The sequence below is a fragment of the Cnephaeus nilssonii genome, assembly GCF_951640355.1.
Source record: "Cnephaeus nilssonii genome assembly, chromosome: 19".
In the NCBI taxonomy this organism is placed as follows: domain Eukaryota; kingdom Metazoa; phylum Chordata; class Mammalia; order Chiroptera; family Vespertilionidae; genus Cnephaeus; species Cnephaeus nilssonii.
In genome coordinates, this window is record NC_137090.1 from 38,952,860 (window position 1) to 38,976,026 (window position 23,167).

General features: G+C 54.1%; 4 protein-coding genes across 17 annotated transcripts in view; 1 reads left to right on the forward strand and 3 right to left on the reverse strand.

Moving 5' to 3' along the window:
- The window catches only part of GP1BA (glycoprotein Ib platelet subunit alpha), a 26,050-nt gene extending 19,597 nt beyond the window's left edge, over positions 1–6,453 (reverse strand). Inside the window, exon 1 of the mRNA XM_079798115.1 lies at positions 6,349–6,453. The gene's annotated coding sequence lies outside the window, so the exon portion shown is untranslated. The remainder of the gene's footprint in view (positions 1–6,348) is intronic.
- On the reverse strand, positions 6,435–16,006 carry LOC307115094 (uncharacterized protein C17orf107). 4 transcript variants are annotated; one of them, XR_013815072.1, is made up of 5 exons: positions 15,644–16,006; positions 15,334–15,516; positions 14,959–15,240; positions 12,801–12,906; positions 6,435–6,451 (listed from the first exon to the last, which is right to left on the reverse strand). XR_013815072.1 is itself a non-coding variant. In XM_079798116.1 (4 exons), exons 1-4 carry the CDS (start codon positions 15,935–15,937, stop codon positions 14,765–14,767), a joined length of 858 nt encoding a protein of 285 aa, XP_079654242.1. In that variant the 5' UTR covers positions 15,938–16,006; the 3' UTR covers positions 14,622–14,764. The 4 variants fall into 4 exon arrangements, 1 of the variants encoding a protein (XP_079654242.1); XR_013815073.1 differs by lacking the exon at positions 6,435–6,451 and adding an exon at positions 8,227–8,425; XR_013815074.1 differs by lacking the exon at positions 6,435–6,451 and adding an exon at positions 9,365–9,381.
- On the forward strand, positions 12,294–17,552 carry CHRNE (cholinergic receptor nicotinic epsilon subunit). The gene is made up of 12 exons (XM_079798117.1): positions 12,294–12,362; positions 12,645–12,787; positions 12,915–12,959; positions 13,078–13,187; positions 13,331–13,486; positions 13,772–13,872; positions 14,199–14,399; positions 14,494–14,608; positions 15,896–16,010; positions 16,093–16,279; positions 16,368–16,474; positions 16,585–17,552. The coding sequence occupies exons 1-12, from the start codon at positions 12,317–12,319 to the stop codon at positions 16,738–16,740; spliced, it is 1,482 nt and encodes a 493-aa protein (XP_079654243.1). The 5' UTR covers positions 12,294–12,316; the 3' UTR covers positions 16,741–17,552.
- A 14-nt stretch (positions 17,553–17,566) lies between these two features.
- The window catches only part of MINK1 (misshapen like kinase 1), a 62,151-nt gene continuing 56,550 nt past the window's right edge, over positions 17,567–23,167 (reverse strand). For 6 of the 11 annotated variants that reach the window (XM_079798106.1, XM_079798114.1, XM_079798113.1 and 3 more), the window contains 15 exons: positions 23,023–23,135; positions 22,715–22,803; positions 22,477–22,500; positions 22,197–22,360; positions 21,664–21,769; positions 21,443–21,580; positions 21,130–21,238; positions 20,597–20,764; positions 20,348–20,491; positions 19,992–20,126; positions 19,706–19,806; positions 19,473–19,622; positions 19,232–19,391; positions 18,993–19,132; positions 17,567–18,415 (listed from right to left, as the gene is read on the reverse strand). In XM_079798106.1, the coding sequence (XP_079654232.1) occupies positions 18,332–18,415; positions 18,993–19,132; positions 19,232–19,391; positions 19,473–19,622; positions 19,706–19,806; positions 19,992–20,126; positions 20,348–20,491; positions 20,597–20,764; positions 21,130–21,238; positions 21,443–21,580; positions 21,664–21,769; positions 22,197–22,360; positions 22,477–22,500; positions 22,715–22,803; positions 23,023–23,135 (1,825 nt within the window). In that variant the 3' untranslated portion in view covers positions 17,567–18,331. The remainder of the gene's footprint in view (positions 18,416–18,992; positions 19,133–19,231; positions 19,392–19,472; positions 19,623–19,705; positions 19,807–19,991; positions 20,127–20,347; positions 20,492–20,596; positions 20,765–21,129; positions 21,239–21,442; positions 21,581–21,663; positions 21,770–22,196; positions 22,361–22,476; positions 22,501–22,714; positions 22,804–23,022; positions 23,136–23,167) is intronic. The other 5 variants (XM_079798110.1, XM_079798112.1, XM_079798108.1 and 2 more) reach the window with 2 other exon arrangements.

A 23,167-nucleotide genomic window follows, 5' to 3' on the forward strand; every position in this document is an offset into this window, starting at 1 on the left:
GTTAAAATGGCCATATTACCTAAAGCAATATGCAGATTTAATGTAATAAAAACCCCAATGGCATTTTTTTTTTTTACAGAAACAGAACAAAAAAAAATATCTCAAATTTGTATAGAAACACAAAAGATCCAAAATAGCCAAAGCAGCTAAAAAAACAAACAAACAACCAAACAAAACAAAGCCAGAGGTATCACACTCCCTGACTTCAAACTATACTACAAAGCTACAATAATCAAAACAATATGGTATTGGCAGAACTACAGATACCCAGACCAATGGAACAGAATTGAGAGCCCATAGAAATAGAAAATAGACACACAGATATAGAGAATAAGCGGATGCTTGCCAAAGGGGAGAGGGATGGAAAATGTTTTCAATTTTATAAAGAATTGAGAGCCTAGCCCTAGCTGGTTTGGCTCAGCGGATAGAGCATTGGCCTGTGGACTGAAGGGTCCCAGGTTTGATTCCGGTCAAGGGCATGTGCCTTGGTTGCGGGCACATACCAGGTAGGGAGTGTGCAGGAGGCAGCTGATCAATGTTTCTCTCTCATCAGTGTTCTAACTCTCTATCCCTCTCCCTTCCTCTCTGTAAAAAATCAATAAAAAATATTTTTAAAAGAAGAATTGAGATCCCAGAAATAAACCACATATAAATAGGCAACTAATTTTCAACAAAGGAGCCAAAAACATACAATGGCGAAAGGGAAGTCTCTTCAATAAATGGTGTTGGGAAAACCAGAAAGTCATATACCAAAGAATGAAAGTAGACTGCTATCTGACACCATACACACAAATTAACTCAAAATGGATTAAAGACTTGAATGTAAGACCTGAAACAACAAAACACATAGAAGAAAACACAGGCATTAAACTTACCAACATTGGCCTCGGTGGTGTTTTGTGACCTCGACCCCAAAGGGAAGGGAAATAAAAGCAAAAATAAATGAATGGGACTTATCTCAGACCAAAAGCTTCTGCACAGCAACAACAACCAAACCATCAACAAAACAAAAAGGCAACCAACGGAATGGGAGAAGATATTTGCAAATGATACCTCCAATATCCGAAATATATAAAGAACTCACAACTCAACAGCAACAAAACAAACAATCCAAATAAAAATGGACAGAAGATCTGCTTGGCAGGAGATCTGAATAGACACTTCTCCAAGGAAGACATACATCTGGCCAACAAATATTTTTTAAAATATATTTTATTGATTTTTTACAGAGAGGACAGGAGAGGGATAGAGAGTTAGAAACATCGATCAGCCACCTCCTGCACACTCCCCACCGGGGATGTGCTCGCAACCAAGGCACATGCCCCTGACCGGAATCGAACCTGGGACCCTTGAGTCTGCAGGCCGACGCTCTATTCACTGAGCCAAACCGGTTAGGGCCAAATATATTTTTTATTTTTATTTTTTTTAAATATATATTATTGATTTTTTACAGAGAGGAAGGGAGAGGGATAGAGAGCTAGAAACATCTATGAGAGAGAATCATCGACCAGCTGCCTCCTGCACACCCCCTACCAGGGATGTGCCCGCAGCCAATGTACATGCCCTTGACCGGAATCGAACCTGGGACCTTTCAGTCCACAGACCGACGCTCTATCCATTGAGCCAAACCGGTTTCGGCCAAATATATTTTTTAAATGTTCAACATCACTAGTTATAAGGGAAATGCAAATCAAAACCACGGAATGCCACCTCACACGTTTAGAAAGGCTACTATCAATAAAAAGACAAGAGATAACAAATGTTGCAGAGGACGTGGAGAAAGGGAACCTCCATATATTGCTGGTGGTAATGCAAACTGGTGCAGCCACTCTGAAAAGCAGTATGGATGATCCTCAAAAAATTAAGAATAGAGTTAACATATGCCCAGCAATCCCTCTCCTGAGCATCTACTCAAAATTTTTGAAAATACTTATTTGTAAAGATATATGTACCCCTATGTTCATTGCAGCACTATTTACAATAGCCAAGACATGGAAATAACAAAAGTGTCCATGAACAAATGATTGGACAAAGATGTGCTTCATATATACGATGGAATACTATGTGGCCATAAAAGATGAAATATTGCCACTTGTGACAACGTGGATGGATCTTGGGAGTAGTATGCTAAGTGAAATAAGTCATACAGAAAAGGACAAGAACTGTATGATTTCATTCATGTAAAATATAAAACAAAAAGCAATAAATGAAACAAAAAGACAAACTCATAGGTATAGACAACAGAACAGTGTTTACCAGAAGAGGAGAGGGAGTAAGGGAGGATGAAATGGGTAAAGGATGTCAAATATATGGTGATAGAAGGAGACCAGACTTTAGGTGGTGAGCATACAGTATAGCATACACAAATGTCATATTATAAAGGTGTAAATCTGAAACTTACATAATGTTATTATTAGCCAATGTCACCCTAATAAATTTAATTTTTAAAAGTATAGAGCCTCGCCCTAGCAGGTTTTGCTCAGTGGATAGAATGTTGGCCTGAGAATTGAAAGGTCCTGGGCTCGATTCCTGGTCAGGAGGGCGCACACGCCGGGTTGTGGGCTCGATCCCCAGTGGGGGGCTTGCAGGAGGCACCCGATCAATGATTCTCTCTCATCATTGATGTTTCTATCTCTCTCTCACTTCTCCTTCCTCTCTGGAATCAATAAAAAAAAATTTTTTTAAAAGTATAGAGCTTCATAAGTTAAAAATAAAGAAAATGAGAGTGGCCCATAGATTTCTTTTGAGGGGCTTTGTCTTTTTCTGTTTGTTTTGTTCTGCTTTGTTATTAGAGTTTCATTGGCCTTGTAAAGTAAGTTGGAAATTTTTATATTCTCTGGAAAAATTAGAGCTCATAGGGATTTTCCGTTCTATGCAGGCTTGGTGGAATTCACCTATAAAACCATCTGGACCTCATGCCTTTGGGGGGATAGCTCCTTGAATACCTTTCCAATTCCTACCATAATCGTTGCTCTGTTGAGATTTCTATGTGTTGAGTCAAACTTAGTAATTGATATTTCTACTAAAATATGATTTAATGTGCCTGCTCAAAATTACTATTGCAAGTTTGAACATTTATACTTTTATCATTTGTTAAAATGTCCAGATCTATAGTAATAACCCTTAGTATTGTTTATTTGTATTTTCTCTCTTCCTCCCCCTACCCCTTCTTTCTTCATCAGACTTACCAAAGATGGGTCTATTTTATTGGACCAGGTGAAGAACTACATTTATTATTTTTACTAGTCAATTGCTGTGCTTTTCCCATTTGATGATGAATGTCTAGTTTTATTATTAATAATGCCTCATCCTTTGAGCTTATTTTCATGTCCTCTTTTTACCTTCTTGAGTTGAAATCTTAGTTCACTCAAAAGATTGGAAATACAATCATTTTTGGTTTTTAGGTAAATCCACTTGAATTATACTTTTCATTGGAGTGCCGCTTTGTGCCATCTCACATGCTTCCTCATTAATAGTGTTGTTGAGCCCATTTCAACTGAACTTTAATTTCAACTATTATATTTTTCAGTTCTAAAATTTCCGTTTGGTTCTTCTTTAGACCTGTTTCTTTGCTAAAGCTTTTTAGCTTTTTCTTTGTCTCAAGCAAGTCATAATTTCTTGTTATCGTGGCTGCTTGAAAATATTTTTTCAGACAATCCTAACACCTCTCTCCTTTGGGTGTTGGCAGCTGCTGATTGTCTCTCTTTTTTTTAAATTCAATTTGAGATCTTCCCAGTTCTTTTTTTAAAAAAAATATATTTTTATTGATTTCAGAGAGGAAGAGAGAGGGAGAGAGAGAGAGAAACATCAACGATGAGATAGTCATTGATTGGCTGCCTCCTGTACACCCCCAGCTAGGGATCAAGCTCACAACCCGGGCATGTGCCCTCCTGACCAGGAATCACACCTGGGACCCTTCAGTCCACAGGCCGACGCTCTATCCACTGAGCCAAACCAGCCAGGGCCTTCCCAGTTCTTGGTATGATGAATGATTTTCAATGGAAACATGGACATTTTTTAATGCTAAAATTGTGTTTATTTTATTTTATTTATTTACTAGAGGCCCAGTGCATGATTGAATCATGCACGTGTAGGGTCCCCTACACGCTTTTGCTTTCTATCACGGGGGAGCTGGGTGCCTGTCCACTGGTGCACCAGGCCTTTCAGAAGCCTCCGGTGCGGGCGGAGGCTTCTGAAAGGCCTGGTGCCTGAGCGGACAGGCACCCAGCTCCCCCGCTTTTGATGGTCCGCGGTGGGACGTGAGCTCGCTGCCCCAGAGGCCCCTTCTGTGTCGCAGCACAGCCATGGTGCAGACGCTGAGCTCGAGCCGCCGCTGGCGACGCGAGCTCAGCGTCCCGCCGGCCCAATCAGCCACCCCGGCCACCCCAAGCCCCGCCCCCCTGTGCCTCCTGGCCAATCGCAGGCATAGCAAAGGTATGGTCAATTTGCATATTTGTCTATTATTAGGTAGGATTTTAAAAATACATTTTATTGATTTTTTACAGAGAGGAAGGGAGAGGGATAGAGTTAGAAACATTGATGAGGGAGAAACATCAATCAGCTGCCTCCTACACACCCCCTACTGGGGATGTGCCTGCAACCAAGGTACATGCCCTTGACCGTAATCGAACCTGGGACCCGTCAGTCCGCAGGCCGACGCTCTATCCACTGAGCCAAACCGGTCAGGGCTAAAATTGTGTTTATTTTAAACCGAAAAGGTCTGATACTCGTTCCTGTTATAACATTTTCAGAGGAAAAGGGAAAACACAGGAGGCAGGAGGGGATGGGTTGCCAGCATGCGCCTTCTAAGCAGGTCCCTGCAGTGGCCCGCAGGAGCCCTGGGACTCGCCAACACTTTCTCATTTCATTTGTCATCCAACTATCATTTCTGGTCAGTGCGTGTTACGTACTAAAATTTATGAAAACCTCATAAAACCGGCCCGCAGCAAGTCCCTGCAAGCAGTCATCCCCAAGCTCGCCTTTCACCTGGGCGGGCGAGCGGAGTTGACGCTTGAAAACACATCCACCCAGACCTGTGGGTGGCCCCCAAGGAAAGAGAAAGGTACAGCCTGTGGCCCTGGCCGTCCCCCACGCACTGGAGCCGCCCCCCCTCACCCCCCCCCCCCGCCCCCTCGGCCCCAGGCCTCGACGCGTGGCTGCAGGCGAGGGGCTTCGATGGGAGGCGAGAGGCTGCGGAGTGAGCGGGCACCACCTCCTCGCCGGGCGCCACCTCCTCCCACGTCCCCAGCGCACAGGGGCTCGCCACCGGCTCCTTCCGCATCTCCTCCCTCTCCCGGGCCGGCCTCTTCATCTCAGCAGCTCGCTCCGCTCAGCAGGTGCCGGTTCGGCTTGCTCCTCTGGACCACTGCGGCAGCTCGGCCACGCTCCTGTCCGAGGTCACACGCGGCCGTGCACGCGCGTGGAGACCCCCAGGCCCTGGCACGTGGGCGCAGCGGCGGAAGGATTTCCCCAGAGGCCGTTTCCCGACTCTTACTCTCACACCAGCGCGCGCTGTGCGCTCGGCGCACGCCAAACACGGACATTTCTGTATTATTTTATGGGGACTCTGGGTCTTATTTAACCCTCCTGTTTTAGCCGGTTTTCTCTGACAGGGCCCTGGGGGGGAGGGGGCGGGGGAGGGGGTGCTGCCTTTTCACGGCCAGATGGAGGTAGCCCTTCAAGGTCCAGCCAGCCTCTGTTGACATCTGGTGGAGGCGAGGGCCTCCTCGCTGCAGCGTGAGGGGGAGGGTTCCGGTTCCCACAGGGGCTGCACTGCCACCTGGGGAGCCTCCTCTGACACAGCCCAGCAGGGAGGCTGAGGGATGCCTCGCCCCTGCCTCCTCTGACACAGCCCAGCAGGGAGGCTGAGGGATGCCTCGCCACTGCCCATCTGGGACCGAAGTCCCGGCACCCACGTGGTCTTACCCTGTAGTGTGGGAGGCCTCATTTCCAGCTGGTGGGGGAGGGGGAGCGGGGGTGGGGGGGTGAAAGTCCCCACTCCCTACTTGACCTTCTGGGAAACCACCCTGGTGAGAGCTGGGGTGCCTCATTATCTCCCGGGAAGCGTGGAAGTCTAGGCTCAGCACCGGTGTGGGTGTGGGTGAGGGTGTGGGTGTGGCCTCCGTTTCTCTGTGGCGTTTGGCTGGAATAGAGTGGTTAGTTTCCAAGTTTTCTCTCTTGCTAGGCCGTCCCTTTCCTGGTCCGTTGGCTAGAGAGAGCAGGTTCTTGTTGTGGTTTGTTTTTATTTTGTTTGCTTTTCTTGTTTTGTCTGCGCCTTGGTGTCCAGCCTGCTGACTTCACTTCCAAGACGGGGGGCGAGCGAAGTAAAAAGAAACCCAGGAAACTCACCGTCTTCATGCGGTTCCTTGGGTTTCGAGGTCCTGAGCCTTTCTTTTCTCCACCTTCTATCTTCTTAGGAGCCATGCCATGCCGGTCAGGCAATAAATAGAGGCTTTTAAGAAAGAAAGAAAAAAGTCTGATAATGTTCTCTGCCGGGGAGGGTATGAGGACACAGGCGCTCTCACACTCTGTTGGTGTGAATGCTTTTTTTGAGAGAACAATTGGGCACAAGGCATCAACCGTTTAAAAAAATGCATGAACTCTGCCCCAGCAATTTCACTGCTAGGAATTAACGCTATGGATATATTTGCAAAAGTATGCCAAAGATAAATGCATAAATACGTTCGCATAGTTTGTCATTGCAAAACCCCAAATGGTTAGCACTTAAATGTCTGTCCGTCGGGAATTGGCTCAAGTATCTATGGTGCATTCATGCAGTGGAACACTGTGCAGCGGTTTAAAAGAACAAGGAAGGCTGGTATGTACTGAAATGGGCCAATCTCAACGAAAGCTGCAGAATAGTAAACACAGTCTGATGCCATAAATATATATACTAGAAGCCTGGTGCACAAAATTTGTGCACTCGGGGGGCGGGGAGGGTCCCTCAGCCTGGCCTGCACTGTCTCTCAGTCTGGGAGCCCTCAGGGAGTGGGCCTAAGTCGTCAGTCGGACATCCTTAGTGCTGCCGCGGAGGCAGGAGAGGCTCCCGCCACTGCCCCTGCACTCACCAGCCATGAGCCTGGCTTCTGGCTAAGCAGTGCTCCCCCATGGGAGTACACTGACCACCAAGGAGCAACTCCTGCATTGAATGTCTGCCCCCGGTGGCTAGTGCACATCATAATGACCAGTTGTTCCACTGTTTGGTCAATTTGCATATTAGCCTTTTATTATATAAGATTTACATGTGCTGGACTTGAGGAAGACTTACAGCTAACCATGGCTGCCAACCTTTGGGAGAAAGAAGGGGTAGAAACAAGCTTTGGGTTTTCATTATGTCCTTCTGCACTCTTCAATTGTGCTAGTGATGGCATGTATTACCTTTTTTATCAGAAGGGTTTTTCTGGTCAATCAATTGATGTGTGTTATGAGGCATTTTCCCCCTTTATACTAGTTTATTTCTTCTTTTTTAGTGTCCTTTGTTTTTCTTTTCCAATATATTTTTATTGATTTCAGAGAGGAAGGGGGAGAGATTGAAACATCAATGATGAGAGAGAATCACTGATCAGCCTCCTGCATGCCCCACACTGGGGATTGAGCCCACAACCAGGGCATATGCTCTGACTGGGAATGAAACCGTGACCTCCTGGTTCATAGGCTGATGCTCAACCATTGAGCCACGCCGGCTGGCATAGTTTGTTTGTTTTTTAATCCCAATGTCTTTAAGTCACGAAAAGGAGGATTTACTAGAAGGATGCTGATGTTCCTCATTTAAGCAACCTGCAGGAGGAGACAAATGCAGCCGGGCCTCTGGAATTTCTGAGGTCAGGGCCTGGGATACTGGAGGCCTTTTTTTTTTTTCTCTGCTTGTCTTTGTGTACCAGCTGCATTCTCTCTCAGTCATGTAAAAGATGGGGAATAAACATGGCTTCTTTGTGCATCTAAATTTATATCTTGCCCTGGCCAGTGGCTCAGTGGTTAGGACCTTGGCCGGGAGACCAAAGGGTCATGGATTCAATTCCTGGTCAAGGGCACTTATCTTAGTTGCAGGTTTGACTCCCAGCCCAGTTGGGCCTCGTGCAGGAGGCAACCAATTGATGTGTCTCTCTCACATCAATGTCTCTCCCCCCCCCCCTCTTTCTCCTTCCCTCCTCTCTCCCTTTCACTCTCTCTAAAATTTAATCAGTGGGAATATAGCATTGGTGAGGATTAATAACAACAACAAAAATGTGAAGGTTCTATCTTGCCCTCCTACAGCAACGAGGGACTGACTTCCTCAGTTCCTGCTTGACAGTATTCTCGGGAAGGGCTTTCTTTGGCCAGGTGTTCTGGATCCACCAACTCTGGCCAGAGGTGCGGAGTCTCTAAGTACTTGGCAGAGCCGCTGGAGTCACAGGGCTGGAGACAGTTCTCAGTAGATGGGAGGGTGCTGGGAAGATAAGGCACTCGTTTGTATTTACTTATTTTTTTAAATCTTCACCCAAGGATATTGTCCCACTGATTTTTAGAGAGAGAGGGAAAGAAAGAGAGAAACATCGATGTGAGAGAAACACACATCGATTGGTTGCCTCCTACACGAGCTGGGGAGGGGCCCGCAACCAAGGTAGATGCCCTTGACCAGAGTCAAACCCGGAACTCTTCAGTCCGCAGGCCGACACTCTATCTACTAAGCCAAACCGGCTAGGGAAGGCACTCATTTTTTAAAATTAAATTTATCGGGGTGATGTTGGTTAATAAGATTACATAGGTTTTAAGTTTACAATTCTATGATACATGATCTGTATAATGCATTGTGTGCCCACAACCCAAGATCAAATCATCTTCCATCACCATGTATTTGAAGGCACTCATTCATTTATTCAGTAAATTTTTATTGCATGCCTATTCTGTGCTGGGCTCTGTGCTATGTGCCTGGAACACAGTAAACCAGCAAGGTCTCAGTGACCGGAGAGCTTAGGTTCCAGTGAGGAAGACAGCCTAGAAATCGGTGTCTGCTCCCTGTCCTAGCTCAGCCAATCCACTCTCCCGATTTACAAAAGGGTCTCTTTCTGTTGTGTCAGAGGGGGCCCCTCGGTCAGAGCAGCTTGGGGATATTTCCACTGTGAGGACACTGATGACTAAGAAAGTGAAGCTTGGCCTGGCCAATGGGGACAGCTGCAGCTGTTCCGAGTTACCAGCCAAGAGCCAGTAGGTGCAGGGAGTGGCTTCCTGTTGAGCTGAGATCTTTGCGTCTAGCTTGGAAGTTAAGGCGTCCCAGAAACAAAATTGTCAGAGAGCCCACTAAGGATCTGTGGAATTTTTATTATAAAAATACAAAACCCAGGTCTGCGTTCGGTGCCTCACTCCACCAACTTGAAAGTCTCAGTCCCTCAGACAATTGTGATCCTGAGCAAACAGCAAAAAGAAAAGAAAGAAAAAATGATGACTCAGCTCTGTGCCAGCACTAGTGGGATGGACTGTGGCCAGGAGCCGGGGAGGGGAGAAGGGAGGGGTGAGGGGTGAGCGGCCCTCCTGGCGACTACATAAGGGAAGGTTTCTTTTTAAGAGATTATATATATATATAATTTCAGAGAGAGGAAGGGAGAGGGAGATAGAAACATCAATGATGAGAGAATTGATTGGCTGCCTCCTGCGCGCCCCCTACTGGGGATCGAGCACACAACCCAGGCATGTGCCCTTGACCGGAATTGAACCACGGCCCCTTCCGTCCACAGGCTGTCGCTCTATCCACTGAGCCAAACCAGTGAGAGCAGTAGGGGAAGGTTTCTGATGTGCAGACTTTGCAAGAGGTGTTGGTAGGATTCACTGGTCTGAGCAAGACCTTCACCTACAAGCCACAGTCCCAGCCAGGGGTCCTGCAGCAAGCCACAGTCCCAGCCAGGGGTCCTGCAGCAAGCTACAGTCCCAGCCAGGGGTCCTGAAACAAGCCACAGTCCCAGCCAGGGGTCCTGCAGCAAGGTGCTCTGTGGCGAATGTGATACACGCTGGGCTAATGACCCAAGCAGCAACACAGGGCTTGGGCAGCAAGGAATGAGGATTTCTACGCACTCTCCCTCCACCCCAAACTACTCTCCCACATGCAGGCTGTTGGTCCATTTGTGGCTTTGCCTCACTACTGTATTTTTTTTTAAATATATAGTTTTATTGATTTTGGAGAGGAAGGGAAAAGAAAGATAGAAATATCAATGATGAGAGAGAATCATTGATCAGCTGCCTCCTGCACGCCCCACACTGGGGACCTAGCCTGAACCCGGGCATGTGCCCTGACCTGGAAGCTAACCATGACCTCCTGGTTCATAGGTCGACTCTCAACCACTGAGCCACACCAGCCAAGTGGCTCCTGTTTTTTTACCCTTTTGACAGTTCTGGTGACAGTGTCTGCTTATAAGCCCTCCTCTGCTCCTTGAGGCCATGTCTTACTCATCTCTATAATAAGAGCATCTGGCCCTGTTCAGGGAGTGTTGCAGGTGCCCACTAGTGTTTGAATCAATATCTGTTTATCACAACTCTTTGCCCAGTCCCTAATCTAGAGGCTCTGGAATAAGCAGCATCGCAGATTTTAGAATCAGTGTACGTATCAGCCACATGCAGAAAGGCGAGATGTGCCCAGTAGATTCTTTCTGGGGGTCTGAGGTGGAAAACGTGGAATGATGAGGCAGTTAACAGAGGAAGCATAGAAGCTTCCAAGATGTGTGGGAAATGGATACACTTGTCTGACCTTCAGTGTCTGCGCTTGTAACATGGGGACCTCACAGGTAGAGGAAGGAGACCCCCCAAATGGCCATGGAAGTGTTTTGTGAAGTGTAAAATGAACACAGGCGAAATGATTAATAAAGCTTATCGATAAGTCTCATGCATTATTGCCAATCTATTTCTGTGACCTTACACCTGATCTTGGAGTCCTCTTTTATACATTCAGCACAATGGTAACTGCGTTGCTGGATTGGCTTGAGGAGGCAATGCGTAAGGCATGAAAAGTGCTTCCTAGTCCAGTACCTCCCACCCTTGAAGAAATATATGGGTAGCTTCTTTTAAAAAATGTTTTTATTGATTTTAGAGATCATTGATGTTTCGCCAGTCATGAGAAGATCAGCGCTGTTACTAGGAAGCTAGCTGATTTTAAAGGGAGAGAAAAAGAGAAAGAGGAAGGGGGGGATAGGGAGAGGGAGGGAGGGAAGGAGAGAGAGAGAGAGAGAGAGAGAGAGAGAGAGAGAGAGAGAGAGAGAGAGAGAGAGAGAAACAAACATCGGTTGATTACCTCCCATATGCACCGCACTGGGATGAAACCTGAAACCTGGGGATGTGCCCTGACCAGAATGGAACCTGTGACTTTTCAGTGCAAGAGATGCTCAACGGAGCCACATAGGCCAGGGCTGGATAGCTTCTTTAAAAAGATTCCTGGCATCCCATCTTTCTAAATTGGAATACTTTGGGGATGGAGACTAAACATCTGAATTTTTAATAAGTATCCTTGGTGATTGATTAGGGTGGTCCAGGGAGACTTTAAGAAACAATGAAAGAATCAATTAAGGTGTGTGTGTGTGTGTGTGTGTGTGTGTGTGTGTGTGTGTGTGTGTGTGTGTGTGTGTGTGTGTTAGGGGTGGTGAAGACAGTACTATCATATGTGGCCACGAGGTGGCAGCAGAGAGGCAAGGAGAGGGGTTGGAAGTGGGCGGCCTTGGGGATGGGTTGTGGGAGGAGCTGGGCCCTATATTTCAGCATGGTCATCTGGGCCAGCTGAAGTCTTACTGCAGACTACTCCCCTGTGACCGCCTGTCTCATTACCAGGTCTTTACAGACACTTTGCTTTTGCCAAACTCTGCCAGCAGAAACCGCACCAGTGTGACCTTGGCTGGGCTGGGGGTGGTGGTAATGTGTGTTCCACGTGGGTGAGTATGAGGCAAGGGGTGTCACCTGCACAAGGCAGCTTATTGAAAGGGCATCAGTGCATGTGGAAAGCAGGGTTTCCCCACCCCCCTGCTGCCAGGCTTGTGGTTCCAGGTGCTCTTAAAGGACCTGATCACCTGAACTCAGCCTGCTCCAGTCATGAGAGGATGAGCTCTGTTGCTGGGAAGCTGGCTGAAGCCCAAGCAAAGGATGCTGGGATGGGGTGGTGGCAGGGAACATGGGATGAGGCAGCTGTCTCTGGAAGCAGACAAGATGTCCCTGGCTTCGGTAGGGGCAGGGCGGTAAGAGGATTAGGTGACAGTCCCCTAACTCAGCCCGGAACTAACACCCTCCTCCCCTCACTCATGAGCCTTGGCCTGCCCCGCTCCAAGCCTGCCCAAGTTCAGAATAACCCTGAGGACCAGACAGCAGGATGGCAGGGGCTCTGCTCAGCGCCCTGTTCCTCTTGCAGCTTCTCGGTATGGACAGGGGTCGGGGGAGGTGGTTGGACACACACACACACACACACACACACACACACACAGAGACATACTAACATAAGACCAAGATGTAGACTGGGTTGCAATATTTGGTCCCCAAGCACAATAACATCGGTTTGAGAAGACACTCATGGGAAAATACAGTCTCAGAGGCAGACGCACAGAGAAGCAGAGCCCTGGGCAGACTCGGAGGGAGCAGAGGGAGGGAGGCCCCCTAGCCTCTTCGTCTCTAGTGACTCTACCGCTTGTCACCATCCCCAGGCCGAGGCGAGGGGAAGAGTGAGGAGTTGCGCCTTTATCACCATCTTTTCGACAATTATGACCCACAATGCAGGCCCGTGAGGAGGCCTGAGGACACGGTCAGCATCAACCTCAAGGTCACCCTGACCAACCTCATCTCACTGGTAAGATACCCACCTCCGTTCCCAGCACCATCTCTGAGCTTGACATTCCGCTTCTGGCCCCGACCACGCAGCGCCGGCCTCAAGCTCACGCGTGGCCCCGGAATCCCTCCTCATCTCCCCTGCGCAGAACGAGAAAGAGGAGACCCTCACCACCAGCGTCTGGATTGGAATCGTGAGTCGAATCTGGGGGACACTGCGAGGCCTGGTCCAGGGAGCCCCTTTCACCCAAACTCTTCGCGGGCCCCAGGTGGGAGATGCAGGGCACACGTCCTTCCGTCCCCACCCCTTAGGACTGGCACGATTACCGACTCAACTTCAGTAAGGAGGACTTTGGGGACATAGGAACCCTGCGGGTCCCCGCACAACACGTATGGCTACCAGAGATTGTGCTGGAAAACAAGTAAGGGCGAACGGAAACCAGGCTGTTGGAAGCCAAGGCCTGGGGGGGGGGGGGGCTGGGTTGGCCCTGGTTGGGGCGGGAGGGTGCTGGGAGGGCGAGGGGTTGCGGACCTCCGCGAACGCCGGGTTTCTGGGAGCCCACAGCATCGACGGCCATTTCGGCGTGGCCTACGACTGCAACGTGCTGGTCTCCGAGGGCGGCTACGTGAGCTGGCTGCCCCCCGCCATCTACCGCAGCACCTGCGCCGTGGAGGTCTCCTACTTCCCCTTCGACTGGCAGAACTGCTCGCTCGTCTTCCGGTGGGAAGAGTTCCCCGGGGCCCGGACCTTGACGGGATTAGGGGAGCAGGGGGTGGCGTCCTCTGGGGGAAACACTCGTCTGGGGGCGGGGCTTTGCGCTGGGGGCGGAGCCAGGCTCTGGAATGGGTGGGGCTGCCCCAGCGAATTTGAAGTTGGGGAGAAAATAGCATGATTTGGGTAACGGGGTGGGGCGTTATTACCCCGCCAGACCCCTTCTTCCAGGACAGGGCCTGAGGCTAGGGCCTGGGTCCGAGTGTCCGGGGTGGGGGCCCCCTGCCTCCACAGCTCTCAGACGTACAATGCCCAAGAGGTGGAGTTCGCCTTTGTGGTGGGAGATGACGGCGAACCCATCAGCAAGATCGATATTGACACGGAGGCCTATACCGGTGAGGCCCCCTCCTGCTCCTAAAAGCCGCTTCCGGACGGGTCCAGAGAAGGGACCTGCAAAGTGGGGCTGCCCCAGGCCACCAATCCTAGGGACCGACTTTGCCATCGCGCTTTAATTTGCCCTTTTCCCGAAATCATTCTCGATGGTCGGACCAGTCCTACCTCCTCGCGGTCGTTCCCTACCGCACCCGGAATGCGCTTTCGGCCCTGCCCCAATGGCCCGCATGCCGGCGGCCCAAGGCCCAAGCAATCCAGCCCCCCTGCCGCACCCACCCCGGTCCTGCCCGCCGCCCAGAGCAGGCTGAGCGCGTCACCCGTCCTGCAGAGAACGGCGAGTGGGCCATCGACTTCTGCCCCGGGGAGATCCGCCGCCAGGACAGGGACCCCGCTGACGGTCGCGGGGACTTTGACATCGTATACTGGCTCATCATCCGCCGGAAGCCGCTCTTCTACATCATTAACATCATCGTGCCCTGCGTGCTCATCTCGGGCCTGGTGCTGCTCCCCTACTTCCTGCCGGCGCAGGGTGAGGAGTCGCCCCAACCCGAAAGTGGGGCTCGTTCTGGGGAGTGTGTGTGTGTGGGGGGGGGGCAGCAGCTCTCACTGGGCGCTCCCTCCAGCCGGCGGCCAGAAATGCACCGTCTCCATCAACGTCCTGCTGGCCCAGACCGTCTTCCTGTTCCTAATTGCCCAGAAAATCCCCGAGACGTCTCTGAGCGTGCCGCTGCTGGGCAGGTGAGGGCACGAGGGTCCCCAGGGTCCCGACGCTGCCCACGCGGAGGGCGGAGCCAGACGGGCACGGGGCGGGGCTCAGAGGGTTGGGTCGGAGTGGGCGGGGCCAAAACCAAAGGACTCTGGAGCAGCTTGGGCCGCCTCGTCTCCGCCGGGGCTTTATTTGAACGCAGGGTGGGCCTGGGACGACTGTGGGTTCTCCGGTCCCCCATCCTCTGCACTGCCGCTGGACGCCGCCTTGAGGTCTTCTGAGTATCTCTGTTGCCGGGGGCGGGGGGGGGGGGGAGGCGGCTCCGTGTCTCCCCAACCGCGCCGCCTCTGGCTCCCAGATCACCTCCCCATCCCGAACTCACCGGCTCCCCGGGGGTTCCGAGATCCAGCTGGCTTCCGCATTGCTGCAGGAACGAGGCGGACCCCCGTAGACCCCGCCCGCACAGGCACAGCCATGCCCCCTGGAGCAGGAACCGTGCGCTCGCGCCCACCGCAGCCCCCGCTCGCCGAGTGCCCTGCCCCGCAGCCTGGGCCACCCGGGCCAGCGCGCCACCGGGATCTCCGGCGTCCGGGGCGGGGCCCGCCGCGCTGCGGTCGTCTCCGCCGAGTCCCCGCACCTCCTGCTGCAGCCACAGGGCCGAGATCTTCATTGGGGGGGGGGGGGGTACCGGAGTTAGCTGGGGGTGCAGAGGTCCCTCTCCCCCTTCCCGCCCCTCCTCAGCCCCCCAGCGCCCTACCTCTAACAAGGTGGTGCCGAAGTTCAGGACGCTGGCCGCGGCCTCTCGGAGCAGCAGCCCCAGGGTGGGCTCCGGAGCGGGCGGCTCCCGCGACTTCAGCTCCGTGAACCTCTGCTCCAGATACTCGTGGGCCGCGGCCACAGCGAGCTCCAGCGAAGACAGGAGCGGGGGCTGGAGGGCCACCTGGAGGAGGAGCAGGGGCCGTGGAGCCGGCGGGTCATGGGACAGAGGTCGCGGTGAGGGCCGCTGGAGACCGTCCCCGGGGGTCTCGAGGTGCTCCCCTCAGGCCGGGCCGCGGGCGCCGCCTCACCTCCGTGGAGCTGTGGAAGTGGTAGACCCACAGCAGGGTCTCCAGGGAGCTGGGCGTCCCCTTCATGGCTGCCACGGGTGGCAGGGAAGGGAGAGGGCCGGGGAGCGCGAGCGGCCCCGCAGAGGCGCGGCTGGGGAGGCCCCACTCCTGGCAGCGAGGTGTGTTTGTGAGGTCAGAGGACCAGGCTCCACCTGCGGCTCGGGGCCGGGGGTGGGGGGGAGGGTGTGACGTCACGCACCCCGGGCTCCTCAGGTACCTCATCTTCGTCATGGTGGTTGCCACGCTCATTGTCATGAATTGCGTCTTCGTGCTCAACGTGTCTTTGCGGACGCCCGCCACTCACGCCACGTCCCCGCGGCTGCGCCACGTAAGCGCGGGGCGGGGCGGGGGCGGGGCGAGAGGCGGGCCTTGGAGCTGAGCGCCGCCCCGCCCGCCCCGCCCGCCCCTAGGTCTTGCTAGAGCTGCTGCCGCGCCTCCTGGGCTCCGGCGCGCCCCCGGAGGCCCCCGGGGCAGCCTCGCCCCCAAGGCGGGCATCGTCCGTGGGCCTGTTGCTCCGCGCCGAGGAGCTGATACTGAAAAAGCCGCGGAGCGAGCTCGTGTTTGAGGGGCAGAGGTACCGGCACGGCACCTGGACCGGTGAGCTGCGTGGCCGGGTGGGCCATCGGGGGCGCTTGAAGAGGGGGAGGCCTTCATAGCCCACCGGGGTGCTCCCACCTTCCCGCAGCTGCCCTCTACCAGAGCCTGGGCGCCGCCGCCCCCGAGATCCGCTGCTGTGTGGATGCCGTGAACTTCATGGCCGAGAGCACGCGAGACCAGGAGGCCAGCGGCGAGGTGGGGCCGGAGTCAGGGGCGGGGGTGCGCTGCCGAGGCCTCCCCACCAGCGTTTGCGCTGCAGGCTCCTGCAGCCTGTAGGGACTCAGCTCGTGCCCGCCCCTTCCTAGGAGGTGTCCGACTGGGTGCGCATGGGGAAGGCCCTGGACCACATCTGCTTCTGGGCGGCGCTGGTGCTCTTCAGTGTGGGCTCCAGCCTCATCTTCCTGGGGGGCTACCTAAACCAGGTGCCCGACCTGCCCTACCCACCGTGCATCAAGACCTGAGCTGGCGCCGCACCGATATCAACTTTCCTGTCCGTCTCCAGGAGGAAATAGATTTTGAAAAAACAGTTGCTACCACTGCTATATTATTTACCGCCACGGATAATAAATCAGTATTTTGTAAACACATGTTGCGTGTGCACAAGTGTGTAGGTCTGGTGACTGTGAAGGGATTAGAGAGGGAACTTTTTAATTTTTTTTATTGATTTTGGAGAGGAAGGGAGAGATAGAAGTATCAATAAGAGAGAATCATTGATTGGCTGCCTCCTGCATGCCCCACACTGGGGATCGAGCCCATAACCTGGCATGTGCCCTGACCCGAATTGAACCGTGACCTCCTGGTTCACAGATCCCTGCCCAACCACTGAGCCAGCCAAGCTGGTGGTTCAAGCAGCTCTTGAATGCCAATCCTCTGGGAAGCAAAGACCATCCTAGATTCAGCCTTGCGCAGGCTCCAGGCGCGTAGGACCTTCTAGCCCTGTGAGCTCCTAAGCTGGCAGCTGTTTGATAGCCACACGGGAGACACCGCTGCAGGACTGGCACTTAGGGAGTCCAGAGCCAGGAAGCAGGTCCCTCTGGCCTGGCCCTGCTGGAGCTGCTGGGACCAAATGCCCTGAGGGAATGAGGCCCCCAGGGAATGAGGCTGCGGATGCCCTGGCCCTCCCTCAGTCATTTCTTTTAGGTTTTCTTGGCCAAGTACTGCCCATCTACTTGGATCCCCAAGACTCATTGTAGATTCCACCCCACCCTGCCCCCCTAACTCTGCTTGCTTGCCCTGGTATCTGGACTGTGAGAGAAAACAGAATAAAAAGGAGTCTGAAGTGGTGGGAGCTGGTTGAATAGTCTTTATTAACAAACGGGATATCCAAGGCCACTACATTGAGGAGGGGTAGGGGCAGGGAGGGAACAGGGCTACTTGCTGCTCACACTATATACAGATGCAAGCAAGGGGGTGTGGAGGGCCAGAGCTCCATGCTCCCTCCCTCCACCAGGAAAGGACAGAGGCTAGAAGAGATGAGGGTTGGAAAGGGAGAAATGTTTTGGCTGGCGGGGTCCCCCTTCCATTCCCTGGGGTTTGGGAGGAGGGGAATCATTAAAGTGCTTTCAGAAAATGAGGAAATGGTCCCTGCCCCTGGAGTGGCTGGTGACCCCCCTAAAACCTAGGGCCCAGTGACACCCCCCCAGGGTCTGGTACATTCAAGGGGGGAGCCGGCTCCCCTGACGTGCAAATAAAGGGGCCCAGGGCCCTGCCCAGTCAGCAGCAGTGGGGTACGGGGTCCAAGCCCCAAGCACTCTCCTCTTAAGTGGAGAAAAGGGGGGATGGGGCTAAGCCCACTCAATTCCTGTTAAGGGGAAGCTGTGCCTCTCTCCAGAAGATGGGACAGGCACAGTTTTGGGGAAGAGAACATGTTGGGGAAGAAGGTGGTCATGTGATCACAAAAGCATCAAGGGTCAGAGGTCATGTTCCCAGCAGGCTCCAGTGAATCAAACCAGTAAAAGCAAAAGCCCAAGGAGGGGGAAGCAGAGCGGCCTGGGAAGTCTGGCTGTGGGGGGAGAGCTGGGTCCCCGTGCGAGAGCTCCAGCCCAGGGCCTGTCACCAGTTCATGATGCAGTTGCGGTTCAGAGTCATGAAGTAAACTTGGCTGCTGCCCCCAGAGCGGACGGAGGCAAAGAATACCTGGGGGGGAGGGAGGGGAGGAGAAGAAGTCACCAAGGGATGGGGGGGTTCAATTACTTGGGAGAGGGAGAGAAACTGCAGTTTAGTCTCTCAGAATAACCCCACCCCGCCCCGACCAGTGTTGGTAAGTGGTTAGAGCAATGGCCCATGCAACAGAGTTGCAGGTCCGATTCCTGGTCAAGGGCACATACCTGGGTTGCAGGTTAATCTTCCGCATGCAGGAGGCAACCAGTTGATGTGTCTCTCTCTCCACCCCCACCCCCTCTCTAAAAATCAATGAAAAAAAATATCCTTGGGTGAGGATTACCCCCCCAAAAAAAAGAACTACTCCTATGCCCCTGAAGAGCAGAAGTGCTTGGGGAAGAGGGCAGCTGGCAGACCCCTAGGGTGAAAGAATCTGGGAGTTGTCAGAAACAGGGCGGGGGAAGGGAAAGGGCAGGCTGTGACTGCGTGTGTGTTCCCCAAGGGCCCCTTTCAGGAAGACTCCACAATGGTCACCTCCTCGGTAGGAACCTAAGGTTTTGGAAGCCAGACCAATGCAGGCCCCGGCCCTTTCCAGGGGGCAAGGGGCTCCCACCTTGTCATTCCGCTCACACAGGAACTTGAGCCTCTGAGCTCGTTTGTGCATGAAGACCCCGTCCAGGTGGCCTGTCTCCACGGAGCGGATCTCGATGGCTTTCTCGCCCCAGCCCATTATCTGGTTGGAGCAGATGTAGGCTGGAGGAGAAAGAAGTTGAGGGGCAGTGAGTGGATTGCAGCCCAGGCCCACCTAGGGCCGGCTCGGGGACCTGCAGCTCGGGGACCAGCACCACTCACCCACAGAAGTGGGCATCTCTCCCCACTGCAGCACCACATCCTTAATGATCCGCCCGTACGTGTTGACGTAGACGCCCTCGTCCTCGTAGCACAGCAGCATCTCCATGCCATCGGTGTTGGGGAGGAAGATGATGGCGTGGGGCGTGATCTGGCTCTGGATCTGGGAGGAGGAGGGCTGGAGTCCCTGAGTCTGCAGCCCAGACTGGCGGCCCCCCTCTGCCCACAGTCCAGCTGAGCTTACATGAACAGGGATGTAGATGTCATAGCTGTTCCCCGAGTCGACATCCACTGCGTGGAAGCCAGCACTGGAGCCATAGATGACTTTGAGCCGCTGTCCCTCCTCTACCGTCAGGTCCACCAGCAGAGGGCGGTGAGGCAGGTCAGCAAAGGACTGTGGAGGAAAGAAGGGATCAGGGGACACAGGTGGAGGAGTCAGACCTTGGAACAGTGTTGGGGGGCTGAGGCTGGGATTACCTTGAAGGCCATGAATTTGTGGTAGGGTTTGGGGGCCCAGGCATACACCTCTACGGAATTCTTCAGGGCGATGACCAGGAACTTAATACGTTCGTATTTCACTGGGGGCAGGAAAGAAGAGGGATGCTGGGACTTCCCTTCTTGGACTGCGGGGCCCCTCCCACAGGTCTGTCACTACACCCCCAGTGCCAGGCCCCAAGTCTCTGGCTTCATGACCATTAAGCCCAAACCCTCATTTCTTCTCATAAACAAATGTGCCCTGGCCACTCTGCTGTGACCTCCTCACCAACGCGGTAGTGCCCGCAGCCCTCCATGTCCCCCACAGTGGTCCAGCCCTGCTTCTTCTCCACTTCCGGGTCATTGTGCAGAATCTTGTTCCGGAGCCAGGACAGGTAATACACGCGCAGTTTGTTCCTTTTCCCTGAGGGGTGAGGACACACACACACCCTCCCTTCGTTGGAGATCCAGATCCTGCCTCCCGCCATCCTTTTCTGCGTACCACAAGGGGTGAGAAAGTGGCCCCACCTTCCGGCTCCTGGACCAAGGTTGCCCTCTGCCCAGGCTGAAGATGGTGACAGAGAGCCACGGAGCTGAGCCCCCTCCTCCGGGCCCTGTCCCCGCCCCCGTCCTCCACACACACACCTGAGATGGTGATGAGCAGGTTGAGTCCTTCCAGCACATCCATTTGCTGGAAGCGCCGCCGCCCAATGAGTCCATACACCTTGCCCTGCCCACTTCGGTCCAGCAACATCAGCCCGTTCTCCGTGCCCACCAGCAGGTTGACACCTGCAATGGGAGCCCTTGGGCAGATCAGAGGCAGAGCCAGGCGCTCACCCGACCAGGAGCAGAGGGGCACACAGATCCCTCTTTTCCTTCCCAGCCCTGGCTTACCCCAAAGGGCTGCGCAGAGGATCTCGGAATTGAATCGCTTCTTATACTTCCGAATCTCGGGGGTTTCACTGTGGGCCCGTGTGTTGGTGGGGTTCACGTTGACCACAGAGCCTTTCCGCACATCATACTGCAGCTGATCAAGCCGACTGGCCTCTCCACCCACTAGGGCTGCAGGGGGAGAGAAGCGGGGGTGGGCTTCCGTCCCCTTACCCTGTCTCTTCTTACTCTACCCTTACACTCCGTCTCGGCTCCTCTGAATACTCAGAAGGAAAGAGAAAGACCAGAGAATGGAGGAGGTGCACGAAGGTATTGAAACAGCCAAAGGCCTGGCAAAGTGCTCCTTCTGTCCCGTGGGTCCCTGTGCTGCTGAGCATGTTCCCTCTCGGGTTAAAGAGGCTCAGGAGCTCTTGCTGCCTCTGTGCAGGGCAGGTGCTCAGGGGAGGGGAGGCCGTGACTGCTTTGTGAACCGTATCACCGGGGCTTCACCTTTGCCCTCTCCAGGCCTCAGGGCAGCTCCGTCCTCCCATCCTCACCTGTGATAGGGATGGTGTCCCCACTGCCTCCGGACTGGTAGATGCCTAGGTCCACAAACATCGTGAACGAGCTCTTGCCAGGGGCCTTCACCAGCCCACGAGACTGGTACTGTGGGGGTAGGAGTGGTAGTCAGGCAAACATGTGAGACCCCGGCCTGTGGCCCCCCTTCTATTGTTCCTTGGCCCCATGTACCTCCAGGGGAACCCTGGCCCAGGTGCTCTGCCCGCCCAGCGCAGTAACCCCCAAACACCCCTGATCTGCCCACTGCCAGTGCCCTCCCCTCGTCCCATGGACCTGCCTGCACCCACTTACATCACTGCCTCCATCCTTCACGGGCGGGCTTTGACCTTTGCTGCTTTCCGTGGGCGAGTGGCTGGGCTGGACCACGTCTGGCAGGTTTGTGTAACCATTGCTGTCGGCATGCAGCAGGCTTCGCTCCTCTTCAGGTGTCTAAAGGAACAGAGGGACGGGGGCCAGTGCTAGGGCCAAGGAGGGTCACAGCAGGTGCTGGGAAGAATGGGGTGCCTACTCACACGCTGGACCACCATGGTGCCACCCCCATAGGGGGTCTGGGTCCCGGTGATCTCCTCCACATCATGGACCACCATGGTGCTGACGCTGTCTGTGTCCCCATCGCTGCTATGGGAGAGGGAGGTCATGAGGCCCTCCAGGCCCTGCCTGCCACCCAAGTACCATGGCAGCAGGCGAGAGCAGGAGACCTAGCGCTTTCAGCGTCAGATTCTATTCAAAACACGATGCACTCAGCCCCCACTGAGCAACCTTGTCCCGCTGTTGGGTGTCCTGGGCCCCGCACTTGGGTTGGGGAGGGCTGGTGGTAGAGAGATACCTGAAGAGACCACCGCCCTACTGACAGCACAACGGGAGAGAGAGGAACACCCGTCTCATACCCCATTCTCTAGAGAAAGGAAGGAATCACTCACCAGCAGTGACACCAGGGTTCCCCACAGATTTGCCCCAGAGGTCCCCCTCCCTCGAACCCACAATCCTGCTCTCTGGATGCCTCCGATGTGGGCATGCCACTCCCCCGCCCCAGGGAGCCCCATACCGGGCCCCAGGGGTGTCTCTGCTCCCTTCTGATGGTTCGCCATTGCTTTCCTCCTCGTCGTCCTCACTGCTCTCCACCTCCTCACTGGACGATGAGTAGTCCATGGCCTTCTTGGGAGGCCGTGGGGCCTCATCCAGGGTCCGCTCTTTCAGCAACACAAAATCCTGCAAGGGAGGAGCTGTGTGAGGGGGCGGAGGGGAGAGGGCGGTGGTAAAGGGTGTCCAAGGAGAAGGGGCAGGGTCACAGGAGGGCTCCGGCAAGCAGGCCCCTTCTCACTAACCTCACCAATGGCTCGCTTATAGCTCTGGGAGGGGCCACAGGGGAAGGGCAGCCAGGAAGAGGCAGGAGAGAGGTTAAGAAAGGTTAGTAACTGAGAAGTACATCTGTAATCCCGCAGCCCCCCCTCTCAGGCAGGTTAATGAAGGCCCATCCCCCAGCACCCAAGCTTAAGAGGCTCCAAGCTGGCCCCAAAGTCACAGACCAGAAGGCAGGGCCACAGCTGCCACCTGCCGACTTACTGCGGGCCGGCCTGGCCGTGAGCGGTGGTCATCAGGCTTGGCTTTGTTCCCAGGGGACAGCACTGGGGAGCTGTCCAGTTTGGAAGAGGCTAGATATGGCACGGTGGGAGAAGGAAGGTCACTGACACCCGGACGGGGTGACCTTGAGCCCACACCCTGGGCTGAGACCTGGGGCCTGAGCCCCGGAGCTCAGAGACACGCTCTACTCCCAGACCAGGCCCCACCCTACCCCTGAGGATGTCTCAGTCCCTGCCCTGATGGAGATTGTGTCCAGGCCCCAGAGCAGGCCGCCAGGCCCACTCACATACCTCCCACACGGTTCCGCTCCAGAGAGCCGGCCTGGGGAAGGTGCCCATGAGAGGCAGGGAGGACACTATCCGAGCGCTCCCAGCCGGGGTCGCTCCTTCTGAGGTCGGGGTTACTGTGGGAGAGCAGAGACGGGGTCAGGGCGAC